The 17,247-nt window shown below is 37.1% G+C and overlaps 1 protein-coding gene across 3 annotated transcripts in view; it reads left to right on the forward strand.

Annotated features, from left to right (window-relative positions):
* LOC116313280 (MAM domain-containing glycosylphosphatidylinositol anchor protein 1) overlaps positions 1–17,247 on the forward strand; it is a 182,135-nt gene that overhangs the window by 154,428 nt on the left and 10,460 nt on the right. For 2 of the 3 annotated variants that reach the window (XM_039612052.1, XM_039612062.1), the window contains one exon: positions 14,229–14,346. In XM_039612052.1, the coding sequence (XP_039467986.1) occupies positions 14,229–14,346 (118 nt within the window). The remainder of the gene's footprint in view (positions 1–14,228; positions 14,347–17,247) is intronic. The other variant, XM_039612061.1, reaches the window with a different exon arrangement.

Here is a 17,247-nt window from a genome sequence, read left to right on the forward strand (position 1 = left end):
AAATGAGGAAATTCCCAAAAAGAGTTGGTCTTGAAACACTGCTTGAATTTTTCACTATATATTTTAAAGACTGACATTTAAACTGCCCAGAGATCTACTTCCCAAAATCACTATCGCTTTATATTTATTGATGTTTGAGTTAACTAATATCCAATAATCTCATTTCTCTTCTGTGATGAAAGAAAACTTGCAAGTAGCATAAAAACAAATACAGTATTTAAGCTTTTAGGAGTTGGTTGGTGCAGTGTGTTGGGAAAGAATTCATACCCCTTTTAGCGGTCATACATCCAGTCAGTCCTCCCCTCAGTGGCTTCGACACTGCAGGTAGACATACTCTGCGATGTGAGAGTACACCCAATAGAATCAATATAATGTGACATTATTATTTATCAAGTTTTACAAATTTGTGCCAAAAGTAGTACTAATGAAGGCAATGAAAAATATGATAAATATAAATTAACCCCAAGCTTTTTGTATGACTTGTGTGCATTTTTCATTTCTTAAATAAATGTGGATACAGGATTTTGACATTTTAGCACTGAGGGCACTATTGATAAATGGGGACCTTTGAGTACACATTGGGCTCATTTCTGCTGAATGTCAGCAGCAAGCCTATTCACATAGTAACCAGAAAATCATTTACTTCATCAAGAATGTGCTAATCTTACGGCTGGCAACAAGATTTCATACAGATTTGAAAGGTCCAAATGACATAAATGTGCAGCTATGCATACAGCTTTGACCTCTAAATGAAAGTAAGCAGACAGAAACATCTGTAGCTAGTGGTGATCAAATACAATAAATTTCTCTAAATACTGACGCTTAATTTATTTGTTTCCAGAAACAAAACAAAAGAAAAACATCCCGGCACCAGTGATCTTATTTATTTACACTCAGACAGTTCTTTAGAATAGATGGACTGGCTCTGTTTTGGTACTAGCAAAATGTTTTAGACCCAAATGTACAAGCCAATATATGAATCAGTACCAAAAATGTGATAGTTTCTTTTGTAGTTTACTCTGTTGTGCTTTTTATACAATGAGCATTCAACCTAATATAGTACATTCTGCATGGATGGCATATTTTTGTTGAGGACTGCTTGCAAGCACATCTCTTTAGCCTCTGGGTTGGTTTAATTCCCATATTGCTTCTTTAGTTTTAGAGGTACGCAAATGGACAGAAATACAAGACCAAATCTGTTGGGTTTTTTGGTTTTTTTTTTTTTTTTTTTTGTAAGGATAACAGCTTCAGTATAACTTGGAATTAATCCAACAATGAGGTCCACATGAGGAATAAAATGTAATTTTTCAAAAAGATATTCATTACTTTATTTTCATTTGTACAAAATCTCCCATACTGTAGTTCAGATCTGACCGCGAAGGCCACAGCATGTGATTCACACAATTGTTGCACTATGAATAGGGCAATTGTCTGCCTGGAAGAGACAAGTCTAATTACGTGTTAAAAGTGATGAGTCAAAAAAACTTTTGGTTGATTAACAGTGGCCTCTACCTCTAAAGGTATGAGTGAATCCAAAAGGCATAACTAAGACACCAAATTTCGTACCTGTGGGGGTTAAGGGCACTTTTTATTCCTTTTAATTAGTCACACATCTGGACTTGCACTTGCACTTGATTAAAGTTGCAAGATCCTCCTGTTAAAAGCCTGGTGAATTGTGTGTCACAGACAAAACAGCTCTTCTTAGGCACAGTGTAGGTAGTTTATTTTCAACTTCTCCCATGAAGAGAAAGTAATGCAGCTGATACAAAGAGAGGGCACCAACTCAATGTTCTTGCATTTGCAAAAAACTCTTCATGAAAACACTAGTTTGACAAGAAATGTCATACTAACTTGTGATTATACAGTAGGAAACCTAGTACTACAGTAAAGGAACACACACTTGATTGGACAGTGACAATTCAATTTACTGTACAAAGACAATTGCAAGAGAACTACCTCAGGCCTTCTACATCAGCTGGTGATTTCCAGTCTCTGATTGTTGCTTATACAAGAGCTGTTACCCTCAAATGAAACTCCATTTAAAAGTCTGTTCGACTGGATTAGAAAGTTATCCGAACTATTTCTCAGTTCAGTTCAAGGGGTGCAATTGTTCATGCTTTTAGCTGTACAGTCATCTTTCCTTGTTTAAGTTCACCGGAAGTTTAAAGTTTGGGTTACAGTAACTGTGCACATTCAGTCAATAGTGGAAGAAAATAGCCTGGAAGACATAACAGAAGAAGCGCCCGTGTTTGAGCACTGTCTGTTGACACATCCTTGAAGTCCCTTCGGCTCTTTGGCAGCTGCGCTTGCAGTTAGTTCTTCCCTGTTGGCATGTGGCAGAACAAACTAGATGACTCAGTCCTTCTTTCTAACTGGACATGATGTTTCCTTTCTCACTCATTTTTCCAGCTTTTCTTACTCGATGTGTTTGTTTGTGAGTTTGTATATATATGTTTCTATTTTAGAATGTTTAAAATCCAGCGGAGGGTGAGAAAAAAGGAGGGCAAAAATGATGACAATTTAGTTTTGCTATGTGTGTTTTGCTGTCTCCGTCTGTTTAGTTCCCATTCTCTCCACTTATCTTTCTCTCTCGTGGAGTGCTGGGGCAAGGGGAGTAACTGGCTTGATTCTTGTCCTGGTCTGCTTTCAAGATATCTTCTCTCAAGGCTGATGACTAATGGCTTTAAATTTAAAAAGGACAGTCTTCAGCTATCAAGCTGCCAATACCCCATCACACATTCTTTTTCCATATATCTGTCTACATTCTATCTATGCACAAATAAAATCACAAGCATACAGCGTAGATTCAGGCATCTGTACTATGCAAAAGTTTTGAGCCAACCCTCCTTTCTTTATATTTTGTTTTTAAGGAACCAGACTTTCTTTTAATTTGTTAAAGTGGTCTCGAGCAGTTCCTCTTTTCCACTTAACAATGGCCTATGAATTATTCAAACATAAAAAGGCACCTATAGCTCGAGGGATGCCTCAGTGTTGTGTCTACATATGACAGGGAACTTAGCAAAGAATTAATTTTAGATTGTAATCTTTAGACACTTTGTTACCAGTAGTCTGTTAAGGAAAAAAAGGAAACTGAATACAGTGAGGATGAAAGAAAACGTTGCAGGTCTAAAATACTATCTATAGCAGATAACTAGTATCTGGAAGTTCTGTCTTTAAGAAATAGGAAACAACTGACACAGGACCTGAGAGTGCATCAATGTAGACATCTACTGTTACTGAAACCTCATCAGAAATGGTCTCAGTGAAAGAGAAGCATAGAAGAAAAGTCGAGGTATGCCATATTACACAAGAACTGGACAGAAAATCAGTGACAACAGGTCTTGTAGAATCATGAATTCAAATTTGGAATTGTTGTTTCAAATCATCACTAAATATGTGTGAAGGAGGTCAGGAGAGAGGTACAATTGTATTTATATAGCATATTTCTTCACACATAAACTCAATGTGCTTGACACAGAAGATAAAAACATTAAACAGCTTTGTGAAGAAATAAAATATAAGTTAAAACACCCACACCCACAGTTAAATGTAAGTCTGTGGGAATAAAACTGTTTTGAGTCTGTTTTTTGAAGTGATAATTGACCTCAGGCCAGCAGATAACCTTTTCCAAAGAACAGGATCACATGATCACGTAAAGTGAAAGTATTCTCAGCTCGTTACAGAAGATCTAATTATGGGAACAGTTAAAAGGTCTGCACTCGATCACCTGACAGGTATCACTTGATTATATACACAAAACAAGTCAGTGAGTGTCTGCAGCCATCTGTAAAACATGGTGGAGGTTCAGTCATGGTTTGGGCTGTTTAAGCCAGTGGTTTTGAGAACCTTGTTAAAAATTATTTAATTATGAACACAGAAAAATTACCATTAGATTTTGATTCAATCTAGAAACCATCTGACTTGAAAAGGCTTTGCTTCTCTGTATAGCAATGGTCCCAAATACATCGGCAATTCAGTAAAAGCAAACCTGGATTAAAAGAAAAGCACAACACAAATGAAAAATATAGATTTGCCTCCTCCATCTCACCATTAAAGAATAAAGGTGGTCATACCAAATAATGACTTTCAACCTCATTAGGATTGTTTTTGCCTTGCATACTGCATCTTCATGTATGTTTTTACATGTCAATAAATCACCTTATCGAGTTCCCCTTTTCCTAGGAAAATACAAAGGGTGGTTGTTGCACAGTACAGTATGCAGACGTACACATAAACTCTTTTTCTTAAACACACACTCACCAGTCTCATATCCCCTGCAGCAATTAGCTATGACAGGTCAATTAACAGGCTTATTTATGAGCAGGGGATGCCTGCTAGTTGTGTTGTAATGATTCCAGATACTCTTTGTACGTGCATTGGGGAAATTGAATTCATGATGAATGTGGGCTGAAGGCCTTAGCTAGGGGCTGCATTTGCTCTTCATTAACCATGCCTTTGCGACCCAATGTTTCTTTAACTATTAAAGGGGAAGCGAACAGTAAACCCATGGGCAAAGTGTATGTTTTAAGGTTCTTCTGTGATACTGTATTGGCATGGTAGTTGACGTCAATGTTTTGAAGTGCAACACAGTTGTTAAATTACAGTAGGGTAATCTCTTTACCCAAGAAAACAAGCATCCACTCTTAGTACATAATGCACATACAACAGAACAAATCATACTTTTCTCAGAAGTATTATAAACGGTCACGTATTAAAACAATATGAAAGCTCTACCATTGAAACTGTGCAGCTCACTGAGGTTCATTTAAGTTGAGATCTCACTCTGAAGGCAATAGTATATGTTTCACACCATGGATGGGACATTTTGCAAACACTTGTAACTAGTCAGGGAATACATCTTTTTCCTCATGACCAGTGGTCCTTGGGTCTGTGTGACTTAGGCATAAGGTACTAACATCTGCTGGTTATCAACAGCAATTACACAGCCAAGAAAAAGACAAAAGGGAAACTACGTGTAAGTGTTTGTGAACCAAGTAAAAGGTACTTTACAAAAAGGGTATGAACAAGATGGAGTGAGTCAGGTGGGGATGTCTTTATTTCATCAATAAAGCTCCTAATGCAGCTTAATTATTCATCCACTCTATTTATACGTGACTTTGCAAAGGTAGATGAGGCAGGATGGATGAATAAGGAAGGATGCAAGAAAGATAGTGGTCGTCTCCTTGGCAACTGAGGGTTGCCTTGTACATGGCTGGTGTCTCTCTCTTCAAGGTGTACTCTTTTTTTCATATGCATGCTTGTCTGGTTCAGCACATGTCTTTGTGAGACTTTGTGCACTGTGCGATTACTGTCTTTCAGAGTTGTTGTTATATATATATATTTTTCATATTATATTTGTATTTGTTCCTTTTTCATGTACAACTCTGAAATATTTCAACTTTATGGAGAAATGCAAGGATTCCCAATTACTCCTCACTGAGCTATATTTTAGGATGATTGCACTAATTCCAATTTTTAATTCTTAACACTCAGCAAGCATATTTAAGACTGCTTGACAACACAAAAATACAAAGTACACAGCATCAGTCAGTCTGTAATTTTTCAGAACATTTTCTTTTTTCTAACTTATACAGTTTAATGCCTTAACTGCCACAATCTAATATCAGAAAACTCACTTGTACACAACTTTTCAGGTATGACAGATATTGAGCAAATCCTATGGGCTATTTTAGCTTCGCTCCTTTAGCTAAAAACATATCTTTCTTTACCTTTACAACAACAGATATTCCAGTACTTCGGTGTGATCTATCTGTTCAACTCATACATGCACACATACACACAAACCACTGCTGTGTAACAAATGGAGTTGTTTAATAATGTAGAAAGCAAGCAGCCTTGATCCTAGCAGCCAGACAGAGGAGGTGAGCTGATAAACATACTCTTTCTCTCCGTCTCTCACTTTGACTCATTTCTTACGACGTTCTGTTATGTTCCAAGCTCCCCAAGGGCCTGATGAAATGAAATAAGAAGGGTGAACCCCATTTCTCCCTCTGCTCTATACCTGTCTGTCTTCCTTGAGTTGCTCTTTTGAGTAGCCCATCCTCCTCCTCCTCCATTCAACTCCTATTACTGCTCTATCACTAACCGAGAATTACCAGCAGGCCAGTGTAAGGCCACAGGATCACTCTGAATTATTTGTTTCCTACATGGTTTAATTAATACATTATTTAATTAATATGTTTGGAGCATCTAAGAAGGACGACTTTTTGATAGATTAAAGTTGTGTTTGATCAAACTTCATTTCTTTCCCTCTCTTTCTTTCTTTCTTTTTTGTATATAAGTAATTAACACACAAGAAATGTCATCATTCAATTGCAAAATAATTGTAAATCTACAAACAATCGTGATCATCAAATGAAAATCCCCATTATTAGCCAGTTATCACAGTACATTTGCTTTTTTTTCCAATCCAGCATTAAAACCCCTCAAAATGTTGAGATTACTATAGAAAAGCTATAAAAAATGGTTGCTCAATAATTTTCACTGTTGTCTGTGAAAATACTTTTATACATATCATAAAGGTTTTAAATGCATGGCCCGTCTCAGTGGTTAGTCCTGCCTGCCACTACTCTCTGTTGCTGTGGGTTTTCAAGCTATCCTGTTTTCCCCCCATCCTCTATCTGTCTCTTCTTCTTCCTCTTTGTATGTCTTTGGGGAGTGCTGGTATCCTCATAATCAATAGTAATGACTTGAGCTGTCTGCTCATGACAGTGGGAATTATGACACAATTGGTGTTGTTGTGTTGTACTGCTTAGCTTCTTTTTTATACACTCAGTGGGTCTATTAAGCCCATTTTGCTTTTTGCTTTCAGTTCACTGCTTCAAAAACTCTTGATAGGAGGAGATGAGTGTTAAAGGGGGATTGTGTTTTCGCTACAAGGATGTAGTTAGATATTACTGTGTCTTCACAAGGATATGATGCAAGGGCCAGCAGCCTTTAGCAACGAAACAGTATCTAGAAAGGATGGATTTTTAATGTTTATTTTCGTTCAAAACAAATATGCTTTCTGGTACTGTCTAGGCGCGTTATAAGCTCCACGCCTAAATGACTTAAGGCTAAGCAAATGTAGAAAAGATAGTAAACTTCCAGTTGATTTCTGTGTGATATTCAATACATTTTTATTTATTTATTTATTAATAAAACCTTCCCACAGTTTTTAGTGGGTATAAGACTGTCTGCAGTGCAAATGTTGGGGATTTAAAGATTAAAAATTACAGTTGGAGAATTTTCAGGCATCTTCTGCTGCACACATTTTAGTGGTGCATGATAAAATGAATCCTCATCGTATGGGGCATTTTGTTAAAATGAAAAGGAAAACTTTATCTATTTATTTATTTATTTAAAAATGTTGGACTCCTCCACCCCAAAAAAGGAAGAGAGAAAAAGCAAATATATAAATCATAGAAATGTTATGTAATTAGGGATTCACTGCACAAAGCTCAGAGACAACTATAAAACTGTAAAGATGCGTACCACTGTTGTCAAAAAGGTATATAGGTTATCTGTGTTATTTAAATTGTGCTTAATTGGTGGTAAGAGTATCAAAATGTGCCAAGAAGATATCCAAATACCATGACACCACTATCACTATCCTGAACCATTGATACGAGGCATGATAGAGCCATGCCCATTGTTTATGCTAAATTCTGATCCCAACCAAATGTTGCAGCAGAAGTCGAAACTCATCATACCAGACAGATTTTTTCCCAGTTTCTATTGTCCAATTTTAGTGAGTCTATGCAAATTGTAGTCTCAGTTTCCTATTCTTAGATGACAGGAGTGTGGTCTTCTGCTGCTTTAAACCCATCTGTTTAAAGGTTTGATATGTTGTGTGCTCAGAGATGTACTTCTCTATGGTGGCAACAAGTAGTTATTTGAGTTACTGTTGCCTTCTTATCAGTGTGAAACAGTCTGGCCATTCTCCTCTGCTATCCACCTCTATCCAAGACAGTATTTTCACTCAGAACATTGCTGTTGACTGGATATTTTCTCTTTTTCAGATGATTGTCTCTAAACCCTAGAGATATCTGTGCTGAAAATCCCAGCAGATCAGCACTTTCTAAAATACTCAGGCCAGCCTGTCAGGCACCAGCAATCATGCCACTTTTAAAGTCACTTAAGTCACCTTTCTTCCCTAATGTAGTGCTTGGCTTAAACTTAAACACGCTGTGACCATACTTGCACACCTAAATGCATTGCACCATGTGATTGGCTGTGTATATATTTGTATTAATTAAGTCATATTAAGTCTAATATGAAATAACATGCAAGAATCTCAAGAGTTTCGCTTCCAGCTTATATCAGCACAAATGAAATCAAACACGGCCTCTATGTACTGTACAAAATTTAATCAAATAATTCTTCAAACCAACTCTTAAAAATCAAAACCCATGTTCTGATTTTCGAAACAGGAACTCGCGCTTTGTGTTTCTAAATCCTCTCATGACCAGTAAAGCTGTGTTTCCTGCTAGTTTATTTTCTGCTAGTTTCTGCATGGACTTTGGATGTATGCAGAGACAAAACGTGTGTTTCAAAGTGACCTAGGTTTCAAATTCAAGTAGCTTTGTTGGTGACGAAGGCTAATGCTCCATCTGCTCCATCTCCATCAAGCTGAGCAGGTTTTAGTTAAATAGTCCACATTTTCCAAGCCTAGACTTTGAATTCTTTCCCCAGGGTTAAAATACATGGGAGTTATTTGTTTTGTTTGTTTTTTGACTAGTGTGGCGGAGGTGTGGTCTCTGGCTCACTGCACCACCCCTCCCCTGCAGCTGAGCCAGGGACCACGCCTCCACCACAACTACAAGAGTAAAAAAAATAAAATGTAATTAGCTACCATCCCCGCTTTTTAGACTTGCAACACACTGGAGCTTGTATGGACCCTGAATATATCTCTAATAAACTTACTTGTGTCTGGTAATATAATAGAATCATCTAAGATGACAAATTCTTGACTTTGACTTTCCCTTCTTGTGGCATGTATAAACAGTAGCTTGCTCGTTTAGCCACTATTAAATAGCCCATAGCTGAGTTGTTGAGTGCAGCAGTGGCTCTGTCTGTGACTATTGCTTTGAATGTAAATGTTAATTCTTTTTTGTCTGCCACCGAAGAAACCATTTATCCAAATTCAATAGAAAAACAAACAGTGGTAGCCTTTTGTGTCCATTATCTGTTATCTCAAATGTAGCCTTTGAACAATATGATTTTCTAATTCGCTTGAATTCCCAGAGGTGGTTTTTGATGTGGATGTTATTGAGTTCCACAGAGTGCAGAAGTGACTGCGTATTGACGCATGTTTCATTTCTGCTTAGTGTTGAGAGCTGTCCATGGAGAACACAAACTTTCTAGTCGTGTGCACACCTCACTGACTGCATACACAGAAAGTCTTTGAGGTGCTGCCACTCGGCTCTGCATTTCCTCTCTCTTTGTGCTCTATCCAACAAAAGTAATGATGTATTGAAAAACAGCTTTCCTTCCTGCCTCTCTACAACAGCCCAGGCTTGAGCCCAGCCTCTGGCTAGCATTAATGTAAGATTCTCATTGTAAACAGTGGCAAGCTAACTGATAAGGAAGCGTAAGATTTTACATTGTATACGGTCTACTGGCTATGATTACTACTTTCCATGTATATTAAAGTTGTAAAGTCACGTAATTTGAAGCGTTACTTTAGGACCTTTAATGCTGTTTATCAGGGATCATAATATCCTTAGGAACAAATGTGTGTTGTTGTTTTCTGTGGAACCTATGGCTTCTTGCAACAGCTCAAAGATAAGCACAGTAGGTTAAGTGGCAATTGTAAATTGGCCACAGGTGCGAATTTTAGCTTTCAAAGTGTTGTGTCTTCAACTTATCCCTGTAATGGACTGCTGACCTATCTACCCAGCCTCCTGCCCAGTAATAGCAGCGATAGGCTTCAAACCTCCATGAACTGGCATACAGCAGGTGTACCTAATGGAGGGGTGTATGTTTTGTTATGATATCAGTATAACTGTGACGATCTCTCTTGCACTAAATCTGCAACTCTTTTACTTTCCCAAGCTTCCACTCAGACTTCTTGAGGTTCCTAGTAAATAAATTCATCTTAATGAGGTTGTTTATTGAGACCAACTTGTATAGCAGAAATTACATGAACACATAAAATCAATGGAGTTGCAAAGAAGGCGGTAACGTGTTGTAGTAGATTATTTGTGTCCCTACTTGCTCCTCTGTGGATTACCCAGAGGCCATCTGTGTTCCTAGCAGTGTTTGGTACCTGGGGGGCTTGTTGGAAACCAGGCCAACCCACATTTGTGTGCCTCACATTGCACTGGTATTTTAAAGCTCTCTCTCTCTTTCTCTCTCTCTCACACACACATAGACACACATGTGCATGCAGTCTCTCTCTTTTTTACTCCCTCACTCTCACAGCTGTGTCCCCTCTGGTATGTGGATAGCACATCAATGGGAACATTAAAGGTTACAAGGCTTGACAAAACGACACACTCACAACTTCAACCTGACACTTTACTGCACACCCTTTGATCCTGCATTCACACACTCATGCACGCACACACATGCGCAAGTTTTCTATCTCACTCAAGATCCTTCACACCCACATGTTATGCAGTATAATAACAAGAACTGGAATACAGAAAATTTTACACAGTTTTTCAAAAAGAAAATTATGTCATGTTTTTTTCATGAAGGGTGCAGATCTTTTATTTATTTAAATATTCAGAAAATGTAAGAGGTAAATATCAGCTTTATTATATTTAACATGTATCTTTTATGATCACATTTTTATGTCCCAGAATTTGATAACTGCATAATTTACAACAGCTCTCCAACTTATCATTTCTGTATAACTCAGGTGATGCAAAAATACAGGTCACCAAACACAACTAACAAGGTTTAGAAACTCTGAGAAGCACATTACTGTTGGGGACCCCAGCAAAGTGCCCAGCAGTAATGTCGGTGCTCACATTTAAGCTTGCTCGTCAGTTATTTCCCTGAGCCATATCCAAAAACTAAACATAGAAAAACATTATTTTGCGGTGACAGGATATCGTATTGTGTTGTTTTATTCATGCTATTGTGTTTGATATCTTAGAGAAAAAAAATCTTTGCTGACCATATTGTATTATGTACCTTAAATGAGACAGTTAATTAGTAGTTTTGCACCTTTCTTTGTTAAGGCCAATGTTAGTCATTTAGCTTCCATTTTTCAATTATCATACTCTAGTCTATAGTCTGGACTATATTTAAACAACAGGCTTGTTTATAAAGACACACTTGTTAGTTAAGTGATGTAAAGGTACAGTACATGTGTGCATATGTAAAAAAAAAAAAAAAAAAAATCACACTATGGCTGGCAAATATACAAAGAAAACTGGAATTAAAGAAAGAAAAAGCATAAATAAAGCAAAATGTTTACGACAGTCAAGCAGCAAGGAAATTTCATTGTAGCATTTTTAAATTAAAGGATCATGGCCTTGTGGCGAATAAGCCTCTTCACTTGAGGACCACAGAATTTTCTTTACAGCTTATATGGAAGAAAATAGCCTTTTTGTATAAATGAGCAGACCTGTTAAAGCCATACAGCTTGTGCCGCTGGACTTGCTCCCTCGCCACCACGCAATCAGCGTCAAGGTTCTCCTAATTATTTTATTTGTTAATTCAAAGAGTAGCTCTCATTCGGGGAATAAATTAGAAAGCAAATAGGGAATAAATGATAATGCTCTTGTACTTTCCTCCCCTTTCTGAATGAAATTGAATTGGCTCTGTGTGGAGAGAAGTAGAGAGAAAATATAAGAAAATGATTAGGGTACCTATGTACTCATGGTATACAACGAGAGTATGTGCAGCTTTTCTATCAAAATTACATTTGTATGCATAGAGACACCTGCTCCTCGCTCTGTTGTTTTGAAATAACTTGTGGATTATGCGGTGTACTCAAGGGTTAGTTAGCAGCTGGAGTAGAATATATTGCAGTATATATGAAATATATAAGTGTATATGAGGATAAATTGTGCAAGAGCAGATCTAACTTATGCTAAGTAAAGAAGAAAACTACTCTAAAGTTAGATTAGTTGTTATTACAAGGTTACAAGAGTTATTATCTGCCCACTAAAGTTAACTTGCCGTTAGATACTAACAGGACTCATAGATTAAAACACAATAGTGGAATGCCTCAAAAGTAAGATCATGTTAACAGTGTGTTTGCACTGCCATTGTATATGTTTTTTTTTGAGTACCTGTGGGATTAGGTCACTCTTTTCTTCTTGCTGGGTCAGAATCAGGTTAATTGGACCCACCCTTGCTCTGGCTCGATATATTTACACACAAATTGATAGCAAGCCTGCTCAGTTGATACTTTAACCGCAGCATGTTGCAGTTAACAGATGGAGTTTTTAAAGTGAACCCAGTTATGCACGGTCTGCCTCCCCTCCATGCTTGCACCTGCTCGCTTGTTAACCTGTAGGTATACAGACATACTATGCAAGTAGAGTGCATTTAGTTTTTTTTTTTATTTTCATTAGTATTGCATTCCTTTCTACAGTACCACCTGCTCTGTTCTCACTTTTTTTTTTGAATAAATTGAGGGTTAAATACCTTGCTAAAGCTCTGCTAGATGCTGGAGTTTAAAAAAAAAGTTATTGCTGTATACTTCAGCCCATGTAGTAATTTTCACAAAACAGAATGAGGCATTGGAATTGCAGAAACGCTCAAATATGATTACAAAGCAACAACTCTGGCTATTGTTTTCAGAATTAAACTTATCAAGCACTGGGGTCTGCAGTAAAAGTCAATAACAACTGCAGCCATGAGAGTTACTTTTGTTGTTATTTTGGAGAAACAAAGTTTTCTTGTTTATTTGCTTTTCCCTCCTCAGAAGCGAGAGAGAATACACTTGGTTTTTGATTAGCTGGGTGCGCTGGGCTTTTGGTGCCTTGGTACACCACAGTAATTAGGCTGTCAGTCAAAACCAGATGGCTGGTGGCTAAAATGGGGAAGTGTTCAGAAGAGTCTCCTGCTTAGTTTTCTTGTTGTGGGTCCAAAAATGATGTTAGGATATGACTGCAGCTTGTAAATTCCTGAAATGGGAGAATAAACTAGCATGTTGCTATCTGTAATAGATGTTTCCATGTCTTTATTTAATTAAAGTATTCATATTTTCTATAATTATTAATTAGATTGTTGTTGTTGTTATTATTGATATTATTGCTGAACTTTACATACAGAAAGTAGGTTCTTTAAATTAATTAAATTAGTTTTGCATTTTAATTTTAAATTAATTTTACAAAATTTAAGAAGTTTTAAAGGAGTATCCAGTCCCGTGAAAAACTAAGTATACTTACTGTTTCTATAGGTATTAAGAAGTAGCAGGTGCCGATAATAAGTAAGCATCACCTCAATAAATTTTGGCAGATTTGGCTGGTTTGCCATTCAGGTGTGTGTTAACACAATGTCCCAATCTTCCCAGATGTGGACATCCCAAGAAATTCACTTCAAACCATGAAATGCTCAGAGAATTATCCAAAACCAAAGAATGATATCTCAGTGCGTGAAAAGTTAAGTTTAATGACACAATTAGGAAAAGAAGAGCAATTATGGCTTATTTGGAAGGGTTGCTAAGAGGGTTGCCTTCACTCTCTAAAAAGGACATAGCTTAGGTTTTAAAAAGACTTCTAGTTCAGTGTCCTTTGGTGAAATGAGGTCAAAGTTGATATATTTTAGCATAACACCACATTTGGCAAATACCAAACACAGCACATGAGCACAAACACTTAACACCTATGGGGATGGTGATTTGGGCTTGTTTTACAGCCACACAAATAACCCCTGTATGTCAAATTATTCTGGAATCAAATATGAGGCCCTTTATCCCAACAGCTAAAGGCAGGCCAGTAATGAGTCATGCAAAGAACAATGATCCTAAAGAGAGCTCAGAGAGCTGTGTATAAACAATGCTTGAAAACCTGAATGAACTGAAGCTACACCGTAAAGACAAGTGGGCCATTCCTCCACTTCCACCACAACAATACGAGACACTGATAAAAACATACAGAAAACAACTACTTATTTTTTAGTAAAGGTTGTTTTGCAAGCAACATCATGGAGTGTACAAACTTTTGTGTACAAAGTGTACACAAAAGCAGAGAGGGCCTTGTATATATTTCTCGGGACATACTCAGCTAGCATTCATCTGTTGATGTTTCTTTTCTAAACAGATTGTGTTTGAAGGAATTCGAGGCTCGGGTTTTGAGGGGGATATTGCCATTGACGACGTGTCTATCACCAGAGGAGAGTGCAAGCAACAAAACACTGTAGCCAACGCAGGTAAGACAGGTAAGATATTTTGTGATTTTTGTGTAGAAATATACTTAATTAACAAAGAAGCACACAAAAGCAACTTTTGGAATTTGTGGTTTGGTCATCTTCATCCATTCAGAGAAACTTCAAATGAGACAGGCAATACCATTCTTTAAAAAAATGTATAGCTTTGATATTATTTTCAGCAGAAATAAATAAAAATCAGAGACTTACTAAGAAAATGAATTATCAAACTAAATTCACCTGTGTTGAGCTGGATTAATTTAAAATGAAAATAAAGTGAGGCAATAGAGAATTTAATTGCTATAGAAACCATATTTTTAGAGCTGTCACGATATGAGAACTAAAAGTCTTCTGTAGTGTTTGGGTGGTATTGGAATATAGAGCAAAGAAAAAATATTGTCTTTGTGCGGGATGTATAGAGACAAGTGGACACCACAGGGCACCAGCATGGAGGCAAGCTGGAAGGCTCATCATAATTTGTGGTCCTTCTTCTTCTTCTTTAATAACTGCATTTATCTTGCTATCTTTTCATCATCTAACTGTCCATACCACATCCTGCTGCGTCTTCCACACTTATTGTCATTATATCTATTCTTGTTTCCTTTTACCCTACATTCTTCATCTATCATTTATTCATCAGCATAGCTCTGCTCACTGCTCTTTATCTTTAAAAGCTTGTTTTATTTATTTTAGAAATGTAGAGAAATGACAGAGACACTGTGTGATAATTAAGGATTTAGATAAGAAAAGAAGTTAAATGCAGAAACATATGCACAAGAAAAGGAAAAAATGTTTATACACAGTAAACTGACCAATCAAGTTTGCATGCTAAGTTAAATCAAGCAGTCCGCTCCTAATATACAGTAATGTATCCTAGGTCAAGCTAAGCTATACTCATGATATTATTTTGTTGCTTACAAATACTGTTTGACAAGAGCAACTTTAGCAAGAGGCGGGAATCCAACAGGAAAAAGTTTCAGTGAAGCAGTTTCAGTCCATGTAAGTGTGTGGAGGGATTCCAATAGCCTGCAGGTTAGAGAAGATATAGCAAGATAAGAGGTCAAAAACACAGTGTTCAAAATTATTTATATATGTATTTGTTCATTTGCATGTATATGTGTCTGTTAATGTAAGAAACAGCAAAACAAAGACAAATGGAAAGTGATCCAAAAGACAAAAGATGGCTACCATCAGCTGTCCTCTGCAAACCAAGTCAAGAAGGATCTGATGAAATTTAAGACTGTTAAAGAAGTTTTGTTAGTAATTTTGTGCTCACTTACTTTTTTCTAATAGGAAAAAAAAATCTTTCTATCATAATATATTGATCCTACAATTTGATTGACCAGTTTTAAGTGACAAATTTTACACAGCCCAACATGACAAATTTACCTCAGTGGTTTCACTATCTCATTGGTTTAAAAAAAAACGAAAAAAAGATTGAAATACACTCTTTACTAGGGAAAGAATAAGAACTCAGAGCAAAATAGGAAGGACCCCAGGTACAGACATACATGAAATACAGGAGCAAATGCTGTGAGCCGCATTACAAAATACAACGACATGTACTGAGAATGTTCATGTTAACTTTTGCCAGAAATTATTATGAAAAAATATTAGAAATAAACAAAAAGAAAAAAAATTCAAAACACACAATCTAATGGATTATTAACATCCTCCTTTTACCTTCTCAAACCTTAAGTGTGAGTTGGTGTGTCTGAGTGTGCTGATGAATGTCTGCTTGGATGTGCAGTGCAATCTCACACATATGTGCATGTAACAACACTAGCGGATGGAGTGAATAATGGATGAAGGTGTAAACAGGAAGAGGAAAGCTCTTGAGCTCTCAGAGCGGGCACGTGTGCATTTGTGTCCTGCAGGTTTTATGCAGGCAGAGACTCACAGTGCAGACAGATGGGCAATTATCATGCAAGTAACTAAAAAGTCTTTGCCACTGCAAGAAACAAAATGGGTACAAGTCTTGGGTACAAGCACTACCTCCATGAAGTTGGTGAGGTAAAATAGGGATTAGAGAAGAATAAACCCAACTCTGTTTGTCAGTAATTGTAAATTTTAATTTATGACTTTGAGAAAAATGCTAATTAATTTAGAATACATGAAGTTAATTCATGACCAAGCTCTAGGCAGGAAGGCTAGGTACAGACATTTACCACTTCTGGCAGTGAACGATGGAGCACACATTTATGACTGATTAACAGAAAGGTACAAGTCTGTGTCATAATTGGAACCTTGTGTAAAATATAGATCTAGACCTTTTTTAGGTTATCAATGAAGAGATAGATATTAGGGGGGAGAGATGAAAAATCAGTACTATGGCACTTGTCTGCACAATATGTGACAGGAGTACATGTAGATGTAACCAGCAGCATTGCCCTGCTGTGATCACGCTTGTGTCTTTTTCATACTTTTACATAAAGTGCACACACCCACACACACTCCCACGAATACATGTGCGTCCACCTTGGAAGTGTTTTGAGCAGGTGCTTACTGTGTATGCGACCACTGCAGCTGCCGTATAAGCATACTCACATGCACATCTGCACACATTTACTTCAGGTCAGCTTTGTGCACACACAGGAGACTGTTATCCTAAATGAAGGATGATTGCCTCTGACATGTTTGGTGCAACTCCACCTGCACAAATCACAGAGCCCCACCTGGCTCAGATGTGTTTTGTTGCAGGAGAAGAGGAAGTGGAAGGTAGGCTTGTCTCTTATAGTTTTACTTTTAACTGAAATCTTTGTTGTTTTTCTGTTGCTCTTCTGTCATGCTGGTCCATTCTCAAAGAATTAAACAAAAACCTTTTCTAAAAAAGTGTATGAACAGTACATACAAAAGGCTGAAATTAGTCCAAAAAGACCTATTGGGTAATGACATGCAGAGTTCTGGTACTGA

This window comes from Oreochromis aureus, linkage group 1 (assembly GCF_013358895.1).
Source record: "Oreochromis aureus strain Israel breed Guangdong linkage group 1, ZZ_aureus, whole genome shotgun sequence".
NCBI lineage: Eukaryota > Metazoa > Chordata > Actinopteri > Cichliformes > Cichlidae > Oreochromis > Oreochromis aureus.